This window comes from Mustela lutreola, chromosome 2, assembly GCF_030435805.1.
Source record: "Mustela lutreola isolate mMusLut2 chromosome 2, mMusLut2.pri, whole genome shotgun sequence".
NCBI lineage: Eukaryota > Metazoa > Chordata > Mammalia > Carnivora > Mustelidae > Mustela > Mustela lutreola.
The window spans coordinates 24,873,863-24,893,012 of NC_081291.1; the positions used below are offsets into that span (position 1 = coordinate 24,873,863).

A 19,150-nucleotide genomic window follows, 5' to 3' on the forward strand; every position below is an offset into this window, starting at 1 on the left:
TTTAAAAGGAAATACTTCTATACCTATTTATATTTGTGATAAGAATCAATTCACTACTCTTGTATCAGAAAAGCACTGAAAATATAGTTTTAAAATTCCAGAGAAAAAGAAAACAAAATATTGATGTTAATTCTTTTCCACTTTTATGCCATATTACCATTATTTTATGGCAGCTGAGGAACATTTCATGACATTATTTCAAACAACCTGACCAACAATACTAAGATCTTAAAAAAAAATAATTCAGGAACTGAACTAGAAACACACAAAACAAATATAAATATGCTTTCATTGCATGTCTCTGATTTAAGATTCCTTTCTGGACTCTGACTTAAAGATTCACAAAAAGCTAGCAGTTCAGTTAGCCACTGTGCTTTATTTTGTTTTTTTTTTCTTATGATTATGACTATTAATAAATGGGTACATAATTAATATTCATGAGACCTAGATTCTAAATTTAGCCCTGTGTCTTATGACTACTGTGGGCAAAGGAGTTGGCCTCTCCGAGGGCAGAAAAAGCTACCTTACAACAAACGTGGGGAAGGTATTATTCATTTGTGTTCTTATTATGAGTATTATTTTATGATATGCACCCCGCTACTGGGGCTTGTTATACAGCTAAGTTAATAGGTTTATTTAGTTTCTCATCAAGATACTACATATGTCTTAGAGAAGCCTCCTTGCTAAGCTTACAGAAAAAGCAGTCTGCTGGTAAATGGGTATCTAAGCACATTCTTTATTTTAGCTCTATGAAGAGAAGATAACCCAAGGCAGCTTTTGACACTGGGTGAAATTAGATGGGTTAGTAGTCTTCAATCGAACAAATGACTCATGGGATGTTTACAAGTACAGAAAGCCTAGGAAAAGACATGCCTGAATCTAGGCCACTGTTGGCCTCATATGATATTAAAGTTAGATCATATTATTAAAAGAGATCATAGCCACCTTTACGGTTAGCCTGGTATCTTTTAGGTAATACTTGTAGGTGCTAATGATTCTTCCTCTTAAAACAAGAATACCTTTGAGTTAAATAGATCTCCGTATCAATGATAAGTGTCAGAATTCCCTGAAGAGTTATTAAATAAACGTGTAAATAGATACCATTTAAAAACTGTTAAGTCAACAGAAAGCTTTAAGAAAGAGTCATACAGAGGTGGATGAGTAACAGCTACTTCTGGGTCATCACTAGTGTCCAAGCGAAGACTCAGGAGAGGAGAGTTTGGTGAATCCCTGATCCAACCTGAGTAGTGGGGGCAAAAGTCTCCACAGAATTTATAAAAGATATTGCAAGTAACCACTTCTATTCAGCTTGAATCAATACTTTTCAGAGGATGGGCTGAAATTGTTAGGCAGTGTAGCATGAGTGTGATATACTATGATCTACGAACATGAGGATTATACTATACTAAAGAAATACAGGAGGAAATTGAGCTTATAAAGCAACACTTCCTTCCAAGTTATAAGGTCAGAGCCTCCTCAAAAAATGAAGTGAAGGAAGCACTTTATTTGCATTTAGCAATGCTCTTGGCTTTTCAAATTATAACAATGGGTTCTTTAACCTAGAATGGCAGCTCTTAATAGGGATTAAAAGTAGATAACAGAATTGGACCTAATATACTTTAGACACTGCAGAAAAAATATAGATATATATTTGAATAATCATTATCTGAACAAATTCCTACCATGGCATTCTCACCCATTCAAGGTCTAAACTAAAAATACACAGCAATTATTTCCCCTTATGGATCTGTTGATTTGAATTAGCTCTCCCAAAAGGTGAGGAAGCGACTGCCCACTTCATTCTAAGACACATCAGCTTTGTCCCCTCTCTTCATTAGTCAGGAATCTAATGCTTGAAAATGCAGATTGGTGTGGATTTAATGGTTTTAGAAGCTACTTATTATAAATATAAGGTAGAACACTGTCACTTTCAAAGACATCCACCAGTCATAAAATGAATAACAAAAAAATGTCAATGAACATTCTTTTCTTAATGTAGAGATTCAATTTTGCTGATTAAACCAATCAGTTTAAAGGCAAATCCATATATCTGGTTCTGCCTCAACATTATTTCTGTTTAACTTTTAGAGCAACTCTCAAGCATCTCACAGAAACACAGAAAGTTGGGAAAAAAATATTTCAGAAATGACTGTACTGCATATTAGATCAGTAAGTTCTAAGGATCCTCCAATTATGTTTTCCTACATTTATAAGGAAATTTCTCCCATAAATGGGAATAATCAAAACAAACTTTGGAGATTCATTGATGTGGGCAAGCCTTGGAATTTTGACATGAACAAAAGCCTGAAATCAAGCACAAAAGAGGAATTTAGCCATGACTTAGGACAAGTAGTACATAACAATACCTAGGGGCTATTTTAATTATAGAATTTAGAACTATTTCAGGAAACAAAGCAAAGTTTCAAGTTAATATTATATTTCAATTAAAGTTAAGAGCAAAAAGTGATTTAAGCCAAACCAGGGATTGATAGTATCAATATGAAAAATCACAAGTTTATTAATAATTTTCTTATAAATTTTGGACATTGATTATTTTCAATAAAATTCTAGTTCATCATTCCAAGTGCCTAGAAAGGAAAGCATTAACTTTGGCCCTGAAACCTACTGTGAAACTGGGCAGGGAATATCCAATTATAATATTATATAGCATTCTTTCTTTGAAATGGGGCCTGACAATTTAAAAAAATCATTTCTTTTAAAATAAACGAATGATTAGTCATGATCTTAAAGCACAAGCAGAACACTAACTAATGAGCCTGATGGTTTTTCTTCCCTGTGCTTATGGGTTTTAGCAATAATTTGTTAAATTTATGCACAGTGAAAATATGATTCTTAATTGCAGCACTTTGGGGGGTTTAAACATTCCTTTCATATCTGAGCAGCAGAAGAGGGCATATAAACTACTTTAAACATTGTATTTTATTTCAGTCTTCTAAAAGAAGTTTCAACCTTCACATAATTCTGAGTTATGAACAAACCTTACTTTTTAAAAATAAAGGTTTGAAGGGTAATTATAGAACTGCGATATATTATAAAATTTACATTTTATTTTAAATCTAATTAATTAATACCAAATATAAAAGCTGAGCCTAAATAATACATTCAAAATCTAATAATGATATATCTTTGAATCTTAGCCTACTTAGTTCTAAAGGAAACTTCTTTTACAACTCTAGCTAAGTACATCCAGAATACTCACAATTTTCATATTATAACTATTCCAAAATAAAACTTTTCTTATAGATGGAATAAATAGGATATTTTTAGTATATGTGCTGCTGAAGCAAGCACCAAATAGGATATTTTTAAATAAATGAACAAATGTTCAAAATAATTTTTCTTATATCACACATATACAAAATAAAAAGAACCAACTGTATGCTTAACAGTTTTTAAGACCATTTAAACAAAACTACAATTATAATGTACTCCCTATTAACTATGGAATTTCATAAAATTAGCAAAGTAAAGAATCAAACTAATTATCTGGATGTTCTGAAACAAAACATGTGACTTCAAATCTTAAATGTCATTACAAATATTACCTGAGTTCTTTAGCTACTAAAAGCCTGGAGCAAGCATGGCGTGTGTGTGTTCGTGTGTGTGTATATGTTTGTACATGCTGTGTGCATGCTGTGAATTCTCTCTTAATATTTGCAATTTTCCATTGTGTTGGGGGAACTAGTCTATGAGTGAATCAAATAATTTTCATAAATAGTCCCCGAAAACCACAAAAATAAACCACTGTACCTAAACAGTGACTACGAAAGCATTTATAATGCAGTGTGCACCATGTCCTTTGGATTGCAGAGTCCTATGATGACCTATAAATCAGAGACCTCACTGAACATTAACAAGTCTTTTTTTTCTCACTACAGTGGAAAAATGCTTGGTCTTTTTTCTTGTAAACTGTTACATAAAATGTGAGCCCTGCAAAAGATGCTGTTTGCAGAAAAGACAGGATTTCAATGGATAGTGACCAGGCAAGAGGCGGGGAGACTCACATGTGTGGAAGTACATTAGAATGTTCTCAATTATCCCCTGGCCAGTCACAAAGTTGTCCTCGGTGTGTCCAAATCAGTCATTTGCCTTGCAGCAACAAGGATATTATACAATGCACTAAATTTAGGAGCCAGAAGCGCTAAAGTTTTATTAAAAATTACTAAGAGACCTCTGGATACCATCTCTGGGCATAATAATTACTAGAGCTACGGCAAAGACGGTATTTGAGACTGGTGAATAAACCATATTATTTGTCTGGAATTAAGAACTAAGGGAAGAAAAAAAAAATTCAACTGAAGATAACCTGCATAGTATTTATAATGACAAGACAAAACTCCTCCAGGAGTAGAGACTGGTAGTTAAGCTGCAGAAAGGTTATTATTATGAAAAATAATAAGGATACAAAGACAAAATTTTAGATTCCTAAGAAATGGCATTACAGCATCCCTTAGTACCTGGTAACTAAAGTACAAGTAAAGGAGTTTCAAAAATAGGTTTATTTCTACTCCAGGAAAAAAAATGTTCCCAGGAAGACTTCAAAGGTCAATCTTTATTTACTCTCATTTGGTTTAGATTAATGGATATAGATCTGAGTGTAAAATGATGTTATTTAACAAAAACAATGAATTCACCAAAATTTATACAGGGGCCGTATTCAACATAAACATACAATAATAAGAAGAAATTTCCTAGGTACCAATAACTGGTTAGAAAATGAAAGGAGAAATATAGCATTAACCAAAAATTACCTCACATAAATTTTTAGTAACCTAAAAATCATATATATATATGTACACATATCTATATAGATAGATATAGATATATCTATATAGATAGATATAGTAATATATATATTAATACTTAGAACTATCCTTAAAATATCACATGTCTATTAACAGGAAAATGTCAAACCTTTACTGTAAAAGATCTATGAAATAAAGAAAACTACATCAAGTTCATGAATTGGAAGAAATAATACTGGAAAAATATCACTCTAAAAATTATTTTATAGGTTGAATATTATTCAAATTAAAATCACCAACAGTTGTGCTTTTTATTTGACAAGGTGATCCTGAAGTTTACTTGGAATAATAGAAAATTAAAGGCTAAGAACACTACAACAAAATGAAATAAAAAATAGAAAAGATTAGGGTGGAATTTGCCTCACTAGATAATTAAAAATATTGTAAAGCCACAATACTTAAAATTCTGACCCAAAAAGCAACAGACACTGATAAAACTGAATAGCTCAGAAATGAAGAAATTCATCCAGATGAGAACTTAGTATATAATGAAACAGTATGAAGAAAAGTTGTTAAAGAATTATTTGATAAATGGTGCTGGGAAAATTAGTTGATCATTTGAAAATATATAATGTTAAAACTTCACCTCTCCACAGGAATAAAAATACACTAAACACGGATAAAGGTGTTAAACTGATGTAAAAGGTAACATTTAAAAGATTTGGGGCACAGCTCAGTGGGTTAAAGCCTCTGCCTTCAGCTCAGGTCATGGTCCCGGGGTCCTGGGATCGAGCCCCACATCGGGCTCTCTGCTTGACAGGGAGCCTGCTTCCTCCTCTCTCTCCGCCTGCTTCTCTACCTACTTGTGATCTCTGTCTGTCAAATAAACAAATAAAATCTTTAAAAATAAATAAATAAATAAAAGTTTTAAATGTAAGTGAGTGCCTATTCTTCAAATCAGAGAATGGCTTCTAAGCCTAAAGAAAACGAGAAAATTCTAAAGGGAAACACAGGTCAAGAAACCTAAAAATACACAGACCTGTACCCCTGGGGATAAAAATATATGTTTATAAAAAATAAAAAATTAATTTTAAAAAAAAGAAACCTAAAAATAGTTAGTTTTCTTTACTAAAAAAAAATTTAGGGGCACCTGGGTGGCTCAGTTGTTAAGCGCCTGCCTTCGGCTCAGGTCTTGATTTCAGAGTCCTGGGATCAAGCCCGGCCATCGGGCTCCATGCTTGGTGGGAAGCCTGCTTCTCCCTTTCTCTCTCCCCCTGCCTATGTTCCCTTTCTCTGTGTGTCTCTCTCTGTCAAATAAATAAAATCTTTTTTAAAAAATTTAAATGAGGTGTGCCTGGATGGCTCAGTCAGATAAGCATCTGCCTTTGGCTTAAGTTATGATCCCAGGGTCCTAGGATCAAGCCCTGAATCTGGCTCCCTACTCAGTGGGGAGCCTGCTTCTCCTTATCCTTCTGTCCCTCTCCTCTCTAGTGCTTCCTCTCTTGCTCTCTCTCAAATAAATAAAAATTTTCTTAAAAAATTTAAATGAAATGAAATATTGCCACAAATCTGACAGTTTCCATATAAAGTACAGAACGATTCATTCTAACCAATGAACAAAACAGCAAACTCAAAAGCAAGTGCTTACATGACCAAAAGAAACAATTTGCAGAAGAAAAATACAAGCAGCTAGAAAATGTTTTAAAAACCCCAACCACTCCAGTGATTGAAGAAAATAAAGTTAATGACCAAAAAATTCCACCTGTGCACTTGTTCAAGTTATGAAAAATGACATTTCTTGGTATTGGTCAGGGTGTGGCAGAAAGGCTACCTTTATTCAGTGCTGGAAGAAAAGTGTCATGGTAGAACTTCTCTTAAATGCAACACAGTAAGAACTACTGGGAGCTTTTAAAAATCATTGGCCAGAATTCATTCCATGACAAACATACAAATGTGGGGACATTAACATGGGAAATGTTTTTCAGAGCATTATATACTGGCAAAAAAAAGTTGGGGAGAGATGAGCCACATTTGGGGAATGAGTAAATATAGTGACATATCACATAATCAATAAGATAGTGTTTTGGAAGAATAGTTACTGGAGAAAATGCTGATGATACCTTATAAAAACAGAATATACAATTCAATAAACACTGACACAATTCGGTGAAAAGAAAAGAAGAGCATTAGATGAGGAAAAAAAGGAGAGAGAGGGAAGGAAAAATGAAAGACGGGGGAAGGGAGGGAAGAGGGAAAAAGGAAAAAGAGAAATAAAGAAAGGAGAGGATAAAAATAACAAAAAAGATGTCTGGGTAGGGAACCCCCCAAATGCTCTTAGTGATTATCTTTGTGCCAGGCAATGTTCTGTCATTTTATTTTCTCCTATACTTCCCTACTTGTGCAAAGTCTCCACTGTGACCATAAGTTATTTTTATAACCAGAATAACATGATTTAAAAAAAAAAACTATTAAGAAGAGAAAATCCATCAAGCTGCATCCCTATCAGTCCAAAAAAGAACTAGACTCTGAGAATATCTCCAGACAGGGAAAGTCAAAATAATGAGAGGCTGGCTATACTCCCAGATGCCAAACCAGTGGGTTAGCTTAATTAATTCAAGGAGAAAAGTTTGTTTTTGCTTCCTGGAGACCCACCACTGTGGTTGAAAAGTCCAATAAGTGCCACATTACCAATATTTCTGGAAATGGTCTTAAAGTTAACGGAGCTGTTTCTTTGGTCCTACCTACTCTGACAGAGATGCTGAAATCCTGTTGTGGTTCTGGTAACTCTTTGCTGTTACAGGAAAAAAAGCCCTCCCCAGTTGTCCTGCACATACCCAAAATGTGACATACTTAGGTTTTCTGCCTGTCCCCAACTAGTAAATGTGAAACAACTTCACTGGGTTTATTTTACACCTTTTAAAAATGATCTACTCATTTTTCCAGGGTCAATTTTCAAGCTTAAAGATAGTCTAATCTTATCTTTCTTCACATACCCATTGTCTAGACCCTGCTTATGAACATTCCCATTCAAGGGAATGCCTGTGTGGCTCAATGGGTTAAGCGATTAATTCTTGACTTCAGTTCAGGTCGTATCTCGGGGTTGTGAGATCAGGCCCTAGTCCAGCTCATGTACTAGACGTGGAGCCCGCATAGGATTCTCTCTCTCCCTCTCCCTCCCCCCACCCTCCAACAAACCTAAATAATAATAAAGAGCACTCCCAGACAAATGTTAACGGATAGGAAATTTAGATTATTTTTCCTGCTCTGCTAAAAATCATATTTGGGGAAAGAGGTTAATAAAGATGCACCAAAGGAAATTGAGAAATTCAGTTTGTAAAAATAAAATGTTTTAAAGAATGGAATGTAGAGGTTGAATCTATATATACTTTAAAAAAATTTTTTTAATAAACATATAATGTATTTTTAGCCCCAGGGGTACAGGTCTGTGAATTGCCAGGTTTACACACTTCACAGCACTCATCAACCTAATTAAATACACCCAAGCATCTTGTGTATCATGCTGTATGTATCCTGGAATAGCAGGTTAACAAAAAGTTGTTGGCTGAATTGTTTCCTTTATCTATGCTCTTCCATTTTCCCATGATGGGAATTCTTAAATAGGACATAATTAGAATGCATGATAGCACGGATCACATCTGCCAAATGACAAATTCTGGTCACCTTGAGGTAATATTTCACCCAGTTAAGCCAGTTGAGTTGACAAAACAAAAAGGTCTTTCTTCTTTAATAAGTTAAAGAAGCAAATAAACTGCTTCATATAAATGCACACCTGTCATTAGGATAAAAAAAAAAGTCAGTGGTGGCATCTGGGCCAGCCATTTTACATATATTTTTACTAGTTACCTGTTTTGTGTACCATTAAGCTATAATCAGAATTGTTACTATCTGTTATTAGGAGGCTATATTTTAGTTTGTCCTCAGCCAAATGACATGTTTTTAACTCTTACAAAACCCACAATAATGTTAGGCATTTACCAATCTCAAAGAGCATAGCCCTATTTTTAAATCTAAGCCTATTTTAACTTCTATCTATCTTATATCTATTCTATCTATATCTATGACATTCTATTTGAATGTCATTTACATCGACTTACTTGCTACTTTACAAATGCTATCCTTTTTCACACAGATATCTCTGAGTTAGAAGGAACTAAGAAAAAGTTCTAAGAGCCTAGATCTGCAGCTGATCTCTACTTTTCCATAGCCTTAAAGCTGAAGTTAAGAAGGAGGCAATATCAGACCTGGCATTATTTTCTTGAGTTCTTAATTTTTAAATTTCACATTCAAAAGAAATGGCAGTGGCCTTTGCACAGGTCATTTCTTTTGAAGAACAGAAATGGGAAGAGACTCATATATATTTTTGAATCCTCCCCAGTATGGCACACCGTGACATGTGATCAATGGATCCTCATGCTTTGATATGTTACAGTGGCAACTTTCAGAAATGACTTACTGGGTTGTACATCTGATTGAACAACTGCTCAGCTTGCTACATTGCAAAGTTGGGGAGGCATTGAAGCACAGACAGGGAAAGAAGGAAAGATCCGGAAAAACAGCATTAGCTCAACAAATCCAGTGCATTTGCACAGACGAACTGGTTGTTAAAAAAGAAGAAATTTCAGTTTTTAAACATTCCACAGTGAAAGTGAGAGGCTCTAGGGAAATAGAAATGTTGACTTTGGCTCCTAAAAAAGAATAGCTGGAATAAGAAATTTAAGGTTTGTGTTACTTTCCCTTTCTCAAGTTAAATAGCCCATGAAATAAAGAAAGCTGTCCACTTTTGATGATACATGAAGTGCTGGCCTCTAGCAATGAATCAGAAGAAGTACTTCTGGCCAAGCTGGCAATTTATTACCTGAACTTCAAAGATGGTAATAATAAAAGATTAATTAAATCTTATCATTGAATTTATAGCTCTTCTTTTATATTAACACAAGCCTGAAGTTTCTATTCAGTCTAATTTTAGGAAAATATAGATCAGCAAACAGCAGGTTAGCAATAGCAAAATATCAGTAAGCAAGACATTCCAAGATTAACAGTAAATGGGGAGAAGAAAAAAATTAAGTCATCGGGAAGAAAAAAGGAACCAAAATAAACTGTTATCCATTGCCCATTACCAGTTCCTACTATTAGTTCATAATTAATAAAAATGTAATTTTTAGTGACTATCCCATTATGTTCCAAGGGCTTCAGAATTTGTAAAGTTCTCCAGTCTATTTTGTGTTGAAGATTTCAATTTTTTGTGGATTTAAATGTACTGAATATTATCTAAAATATCAGTTTCAGGTTCTACTTCTTAAATAACTACATCATTAACTTGGGGTTCAATGTCAAGTTGTAGAAGGTGAAATACTGTAGGAACTTTCACTTTGCTTTAAGCTGAGTCATGTGCCTTTAAAGAGCCTGAATTTTTCATATGCTCAGCTTTGATGAAGTAAATGATAATTTTACCATGGTTTAAAAAAACCCACTTTCCTCAAAGATGATATTAATTGGAAAACTACCAAATCATAACATTTTGATTTGTTGCTTCTCAATTGATTTCTAGTTAGATAAGGTAAAATTATTTCTACATATTGAACGACACATATTTTTTTGAAAGACAAAATTATCCACATGTCACTAATGAGGTTCTTCTCAACCTCTGAGTGTCTACTTAAGATTAATGAATGCAGTAATTGGTAAAGCACACTCATAACTCGTTGGGCTATGTGGTTACTATCATTCTATCAACCTCATTAATATCAGGAAAACTTTCCTCACATATGAATATTTGATGGCACTGTTTTTAAGATGTGGGATGCAAAGTTTAAGGAACAGTTCCTTTTCTGCCTATAACCATTTTTCATCCTGAAGTATTTGGAGACTTAAATTAACAGTATAATAGTTAAAAGTAACTAGGCATGTGAAAGTTCTCCACAAACTTTTATGTAACAACTCTCCTTACCAATGTCAAGAATTGTTCATAAGACAAAAATAAATTTAAATCTAATGTGGATCTCATTGTCACTGGCAAAACAAGGTTTCTGTTCAGCTAAACACATCTACGATGTTGTGTATATTTTATGGCAAAAATACATGGACGCTCACAAATCTTGAGCAAAATTCCATAGGGAATTCATGGTTTATTTATGACATAATAAAACTATTATGTTTTCAGCTTTCATTTAGTAAACCTTTATATTTTATTCACAAGTCACATACCCTTTTATTTAAAAGGAGGCCCAGACACTCCTTAAGCTTTTATAGCTGCTTATTTTTCCATGAGTAAATGATGTGTTTATATGTATATTCACATACTGTTGGCTTATATTTTCAAATATTTCATGTAGATCTCAATTCTTTTTAAGGTGATGGGTACTTGAGGTTTTTACGGAACTATTTATTAGCAGAAATTAAAGACTACTAGAGAAGTATTTAAAACTTTTGAATTTAGTTGATGCTAGAAAGCCAAAAATAACAAAATAGCATCTGCAGGTTAGGTATGAAAATATTTAAATTATAATTAGCTTATTTAATTTCACTGTACTATGCATTTAGGAGATAATATAAGCAAACATTATTTATATACTTAGAAATAAGTTATCTTTTCATAAATTAAATAGATCCCTACAGCAAGACAACCATTTTTGTTACTTTAACCCTGGTGATGTGGCAGAATGTTAAAATATTGTCAGGAATAATGCTAAAATGTTTGCAGGATTTGCTCTGTGAGTTTTAGCACACAATGTCAACTGAGAGTTGGAAATGACACCCTCTGAGTGACTCTTTGGGCAAATCAGAGCTACATTGAAAGAAACTAAATTGAAATGAATAGACATTCACTTATTAAACCAGTCAAGTCATATACATAGAAACCGTAAGGGTCAGTATGGGAAACTTCTCCTTTTAATTACTAGAGGGTTTCAAATTCTATAGGTGACCTACACTAAAAGGGAGTATATCAAGTATGTATCTGAAGAAATAATATATGTGGTGGCCTCAGCTCCACAATGGCCACAGAGAGTTGATGAACGTATCTTTCATGGCCAGGTCTAATTGAGGTCCTCCTTCAGGACTCAGCACAATGCAATTGAGGTAAACTAATGTAAAGCAAGTCAATCAAGTCTTCTCACAGTTATCTTAGAGCTGCCTTGTGATCACGAAAGTGTTCATTAAACTAAAAGTACCTTCCCTAGGTTCATTTCTTGAGATGTACATGTATGCATAACATATCACAGAACACATTCATGTATGTGTCAGGCATGTATTATCATACACCCAATGCATAAATAGCCAAGTCAACTGCCACTTAAGCACCCTCAGATGGGCCATTTAAATTCTTCTATTTATTGTTTGAGGTTTTTGCGTAAATAGATACTGCTTGAAAAAAGTGAGACAGAGAGTGGATTGAAAAGTAAATTTTTCAATACAGAGATTTTTCTTGCTGTTTTGCTGTACAGGGATTTGATCTCTATCTTTTTCAGTAAGGAGACTTTCTTTACTAGTGTGAAATTTCTCAAGACAATTCCCTAAAATTCTGTGAACAGAGTATATCACATTTCAGTTATATATTGTACCATACAAAATAGTAATATTCAATTTTTAAATATTCAGAAAAATTTCTCTACAGATATATGATGCTTTAACATCCTTATCATCCACATCATGTATTTTCATAACTTTAGCAAATAAATCCCCATTCCAGTGTGCTATAAATTATACATAGTCAAATTTTATTATATGCTTTGCTTGATTATTTAGATTCTTATTATCTCTTTTGAATTAACTTTATAAGTTGTCAAAGGGAAACAAAATGCTTAAACTCATAAAATTATGAGTTTTATATGAACAATGAGTGCAGACGTACCAAACAACACAGGGAAAAAGTCAAAGGAATGATGCATGACTAGAAAGGTACTCCACAAAAATGTCCAGTTCAGAGAAAACATGTTAATGCTGCAATGTAAAGATCCTGTTTTCTTTTACAAAGTCTTCTACATTCAACAAGCTTTCTAAGATATTAAGGTCATTTTTGGTTAAGTACAAATAGTCATCCCACAGATATTCTAGGGACTTGGACTATTTGGGTGGACTTCTAGAAATTTAATATTGTCAAGTAAACTTTTACAAAGCTCCAATACAAAAATTAACCTCTTCTGAAAGTAGTAAAAGTTTATCAACATATAATGGGAACCCAGATTCTTTGATTTGTTACAAACATTTTCACTTTTGTTTTTATAGTTAAGATTTACCCAGAGAGTAGCAGCTTATTTTTATAAAATATATTTTTTTTACTTCCACTACTATTTTCATCTGTTTTTCAAGTTCTTTTTCAGACAGGAAACCTAAGATATTTTTTCAGGTTCACTGGCCAATTTGATGCAGACTTCATGAGTTAAGAGTGCCTAAGTCTCTTATCACCAGACAGCAAAAGATAAGGGGTTTGTTTCTTTGCAAAATATCTCTTCCTTTTCCATTTTATAAATTCATTGTAAAATGAGCATTTATTTCCTTGGATTTCACTTACCTTTTTTTTTTTTTTTTTTTTTTTTTTTTTTTTTTTTTTTTTTTTTATTTTTTATAAACATATATTTTTTATATACATATATTTTTATCTTTCACTTACCTTTTTTAACTGTGCTTCCAATTTGCTACATTCTTCTTTCTTTTGTTCAATGGCTATTTCTAGAGATTTTAATTTGGAGTCCCTTTTCAGCCCTGCTGAGGCTAATGAAGATGCATGTTCCTTGAGGTCAATTAAACTAGACTGAAAGGAAAGAACACTAGTAAGTAAAACACTGCAATTTCTACTAGTCTTCAATTTGATTACATTGATTCTCTGCATAGTAGTAAAGTGTGCATTATACAGAAAGGGTAAATATAGTCTTACTAAGGTAACAATAGCTGGCTCTGGCCAGGAAATTAAAATTGGCCAGCTTACAGAATCGAGCAGGATCTAATTGCAGTAGAATCAAACGTGACCAAATGGTGTGGTCAGTAAATGCATGTTTCATGTCTCAAAGTCATGCTGATGATGTAAGTCCCAAGGTGGTCTTTACATGTCATGGCAAAACAGACACCCCGAAACTTCCATTTACATTTATTGCTGTCAAGTCGTGCAGACTCTAAGATAAATATGAAAGAAAATACTAACTCTAATGCTTTCCCCCACAAAGGGCAAATTAAATATAAAAGAAGCATCTTGTTAATTTTTATCAAATTCCATTTCTTTAATAGAAAAATAACCAACGGTTTCTAAGATATCTTCCATAGAATCAAAGATAAAATTATTTTAAAATTTAGAGTAGACTTTACGTCCCAGTCCTTTGTAAATCCTAATTCAACAGAGATAGTGAATCTCCCCATTTCAGATATGGGTTTGCCTACATTGTTCCACTCATCAATCACGCCCAGAAACCAAGAGTTCCCTTGGATAGTCTGAATTTCAAAAAGTAAAGTAAATATGTGCTTATATCATGGAACATAAATTTGCTTAGCCAAGAAGGCAATGTCTGTTATCAAACATGAAATGATTAGCAGCATCTAATACTGTATCCAAAATATTCAGATATTATCCAAAATCAGACTTTGTGAGATTCCTTTATATCCCTTTGCAGCATCTAGAAGGACACTAAGCACACAGTGGCCACTCAGTAAATGATATTACCTAATATTTTGTGTCTGAGCTACTTCCTGGGCCCTGGAATAATCTTGTTGATGATAATATCACCATCACTCAGCAAACTATCCAGTTCCTAACAACCCTCTGAAGGACAGAGCAGCCACTCTCATCTTTCAGATCAAGAAACTGAGGGTCATAAGAACTATCTTTTCTAAGGTTCCTGACCTATTAAAGGAAGACAGAGGTCTCAAACCCAGAACTCTGACTCCAATTTCAATGTTCTTTATCATACTACTCCCACAAAAATAATAATAGACCTTGCAATCTAGGCATTTTGTCATGACGAAGATGATTATTACTGCAAATAAATTATAAGCTGACAACAATTATATGTTGTTTTTCTCCATACATTTTAAATTGCTAGGTCTGATAGCTTTATGTGTCAACTTGGCTAGGCTATATAGTCCCCAGTTACTCAATCAAACACTAATAGGTGTTTCTATGGAGGTATTTGGTAGATGTAACTAAAAACTATCATCAGTTGATTTTAAATAAAGGATATTATTCTCCAAATCTGGGTGGGCCTGAGCCTATCAGTTGAAAGGCCTTAAGAGCAGGACTGAGATTTCCCTGGGAAGGAAGAAATCCACCTGTGGACTGCTGTGCCAGTTCCTGTCTGGAGTGTTTCCAGCCTGCCCTTCCTGATGGCCTACCCTATGAATTTCAGACTTGCCTAGCCAGCCCCCATAACTATGTAAGCCAATTCCTTGCAATAAACTTCTTAACATGGTTAAATTTCTTAATACAGTTCTGTCTTTCTGCTAGAACCCTGACTGACACACCCATCCCACTGGCAGGAACATTACTATACAGGAACAATAAATGTTTGCTGAAATGCTTGTCTGAAATCATACAAGGTAGGCATTGTTTACAAAATTATTTTCTTTTAAAGCTATGCTCCACAACATCATCAAGATCTCTTTTCAATGATATATACATAGTTGAGATTATATATATATAATATGATATATATATATATAGTTGAGATTACATATATATTTTTTTAAGGTCCAGATCCATGAATAACACAATCAGTTATTCAAATTGCAAATGAGATCAAAGCTTCTGTGCATTCCGTTATATACCAACTACAGTAATTACAGATCCCCTAAGTCAGATTTAGCAGTGAAATAGTAGGAAGAGAATTTACATTCTTCATTTTCCTATCAAAGAAATAATCTCTTTTGTAAAAAAACAAAAACAAAACACAGCGCACTTAGATTTTAGGGAACTTACATTTTGTTTCTATTACTCATCAAATCTCCAAACTTAGATTCCTCATTTAGACAGTACTTTAATTTGAAGAGAATTACCAAAACCAAAGGCTGAGGTATTAATCTGGTGCTGGAAAACGGACACTTATGCGTGATACAGTCCAATAGGAGGAAAGAATCTGTGATAGCCCTAAAGGAGATGGACATTTCCTATGGACAAAAATAAGTGTGAAGGGGGCAATTGCGGACAATAGCACATATCTCAGAGTTCTGGAGACTGAATAAAATAACATGCAATGCTGCTTCTCAAACTTCTCCATCAACGTATCCCTAAGTAAATTAAAGGAGGTAGAGGTATCTATCCCTCAGAGCGTGGGGAGTAGCCTTACCCATCCTCTCCATAACCCCCAAGCAAATAATTTCTTTTAAGTATATTGTTTTACTTAAAAAATTCAGGTAGGAGGGGCGCCTGGGTGGCCCAGTGGGTTAAGCCGCTGCCTTCGGCTCAGGTCATGATCTCAGGGTCCTGGGATCGAGTCCCGCGTCAGGCTCTCTGCTCAGCAGGGAGCCTGCTTCCCTCTCTCTCTCTGCCTGCCTCTCCATCTACTTGTGATTTCTCTCTGTCAAATAAATACATAAAATCTTTAAAAAAAAAAATTCAGGTAGGATTTGTATTCTGCATTCATGTTTGCTCTAGCATGAAAACATTGTTCTAAATTATTTATCATAATGTAAAATCGGTATTCCAGAAGAATCGTCACATTTAACATATACTTTGTGTCTAGCATGGTACTGTATCCCCTAACTTGGAAGTATTCAGTGATCTGGTTGAGTAGCACAGATCAATGTAAAGCACGCAACACAAGGACTGGCATGTAATAGACCCTCAGTAAGTGCAGATGTTGTTGTTATTATTATTATTGTTATTGTTGTTATCTCAAGCAAAACATCATGGCACAGTAAAAAATTATAGAATCCTCTAAGCCACACAAATGTGGTAAAACATCAAGAAAACTTTCAAGGAGCTACATTGTATGCAGTGACAGTAGAGACGAGGGCATAAGGCATCCTGATAAAGGGAGTTACGGTAAATATTTTCCTTTGAACTCCAATGGCTTTGACAAGGAAAGGTAACTATGTCCCCAAACCTTCACACAGACCCTCAAACCCACTCTCTAGTCTCTTGAGGCTCCTGAGAATGGGACTATCAGCATGGTTCATTTGTTTTTCCAGACTCACCTCTTTTTCAGTCAGTTCAGCTTGTAAAGCATTGACCTTCTCTTTCAGATCTTTGTTCTCTTTTCGGAAAGATTCTATCTCTTCTAGTCTTTCCCGATCATCTCTCTCCCGCTGTTCTTTCAAACGCTCAATTATTCTCTCCTGTGAGGCAATTATCAAAAGAGAAGTGAGAAGCCATCAGTTGTATGTCAAGGCACACTACAAAAGGAAATGGGAGGCAATAAATGTATGAAATGCTCTACATGAGTCAACAGACGCAAGACAGTTAAACTTGGGTTTCTGAAGACAGGCTGTGCATAACAGCATTTGGGAAAGACAATCAATATGGCTTTTGGCTTACTAATAGAAGTCAGCATCACAGCATTGCAAGGGATCTTAATGTTCAAGGTGTGAGGCTGTTCTTGGTTCATGGTGGTACTTGGGAAATTCCAAAAGCAGTTCCAGAAGGTTTAGGCACCAAGACTCTAGGTTTATGAAAGACTTTAATGGATGAGTGGAAGAAGGACAATTAACCTCTTGGCTTTCCTATTCCTTTGCTTGGTTTCCAAAAAAACTTCCTTGGTTTCTGAAGATTCTGCTCTGGCTAGAAAGGGGATCTAAGTGGGGCAAGACGTAGGCCCTTCAGGACTTAGGTCTGAACTACTAGTGAGAACTTGAAACAAAATAAAGAATGAGCTCATTGGATAAGTGATTTGCCAATGTACCTAGAGATGACCATTTTTCCTCCATATTTTTCCAATGGCTTCTTGGCAATCAGTAGAGACTCCAACAAAACTTTGCTTTAATTTTACAAAGTTCAAATAGCAGCTTTCCTTTACTGAGAGTTTCTTACATGCTAGGCGCTACAGTGTGCCTTTCTTCATCTAGACTCCATCACAACTGCATGGTCTGAGCCAGTGCTATTAGTAACAGTATGGTAGGAACCCCAGGCCCAAAGACCAGCTAACTCATCCAAGGTGACCCAGCACATAAACAGAAGGCACAGCCTAGCATCCAGGGCTCTCTGAGTCTTAGCCATGTGCATGAGACCACACTGACAAAAACAGATGCATGGTGCCAGTTAAGGAGATCGGAGAACCTTGCGTCCCCTGACTTACATGCTGAAATGAAAGCACTGGTCTGGTAGACATGTTCTCCAAAAACATGAAATCTAACCAATGTCAAAATAAAAGCCTTCTTCTTTTTAAGTAAAATTGTACTAGGGTGAAGTTCGAGCTAGATTTCTAAAATTTGTTTCAAATTACCCAACACATATTTGAACTTTCTTTAGGATGGCAAAATAAAAAAATACTGGTGCAACAATTACTCTTAAGGATCCTGATATTATCTTTTATATTCTTATAAGTATGTAGTATGAGACAAGGCCTGATATGTAAGAAACATAAAACAGTATATGATTCAGAGGGAGGTTAGTTTGAACACTTAGCCTGTGATTTAAGTCCCCCCAGGGAAGCAACTGTTCTACCCCAATGACAGTAATTTATGTATCTAATGCTCTCAAGGAAAAAAAGAAGTATCATTATTGTTTTGTAATTAGCTAAAAACACTTTAAAATGAAGTATATTATTACAACAGTCGGGGTGGAAACAGAACAAATCAGTCTACTAATTGTCTACATTTATTTCTTCTTGATTCCGGTTATAGTCCTATTTGACTCTGCTTGTGACACTGGTGAGTGGATAATTATGCCATCTACAAAAAAAGAAAATGGCCTCAGTGCACAGGAAGTCTCTCAAGGGCTTTTAAAATTTTCAGCAGCTAAACCCTCACTGCCTTATGCCTACACTCATTGCAAAAGCATCACAATTGGTCACCCGGCCACCAGGCCCTATTCATGCCATCACTGCCACCACATGAGCTGTTGGAGTGACATTTTTTTAAGTCCCAAACTGTGTCACCTCACTGCTTGGAAACTTTCCCAGGAATTGGTCTAGCTGGATTATGTGGCCTTTATTCCCACTCAGTGCCCTTCTTATGGTTTTACTGTATATCTATCCTCCCAGCCTAGTTTTCCAAAGGGCAGCACTCAAATCCTAAGACTCTTAACTCAGGGCTGAGCAAACTGTCTGGCATACAACAGGCAATTAAAGAAGCTGAAGGAAGGAATAAGAGGAGTGAGAACTCAACTTAGGGACTGTCTTAGCTTCAAAGGAAGGGAAATAAAATTAAGTATGCGTGTTAACATCCAGAAGGTGTCAGAGTCATTTGGTAAATAGGTTGATTTGCTCTAAGCACTTGTACTATTG

At 34.8% G+C, this 19,150-nt stretch overlaps 1 protein-coding gene across 8 annotated transcripts in view; it reads right to left on the reverse strand.

Moving 5' to 3' along the window:
* The window catches only part of ERC2 (ELKS/RAB6-interacting/CAST family member 2), a 932,553-nt gene that overhangs the window by 465,877 nt on the left and 447,526 nt on the right, over positions 1-19,150 (reverse strand). For 6 of the 8 annotated variants that reach the window (XM_059161221.1, XM_059161223.1, XM_059161219.1 and 3 more), the window contains 3 exons: positions 16,905-17,045; positions 13,396-13,536; positions 9,241-9,276 (listed from right to left, as the gene is read on the reverse strand). In XM_059161221.1, the coding sequence (XP_059017204.1) occupies positions 9,241-9,276; positions 13,396-13,536; positions 16,905-17,045 (318 nt within the window). The remainder of the gene's footprint in view (positions 1-9,240; positions 9,277-13,395; positions 13,537-16,904; positions 17,046-19,150) is intronic. The other 2 variants (XM_059161225.1, XM_059161224.1) reach the window with 1 other exon arrangement.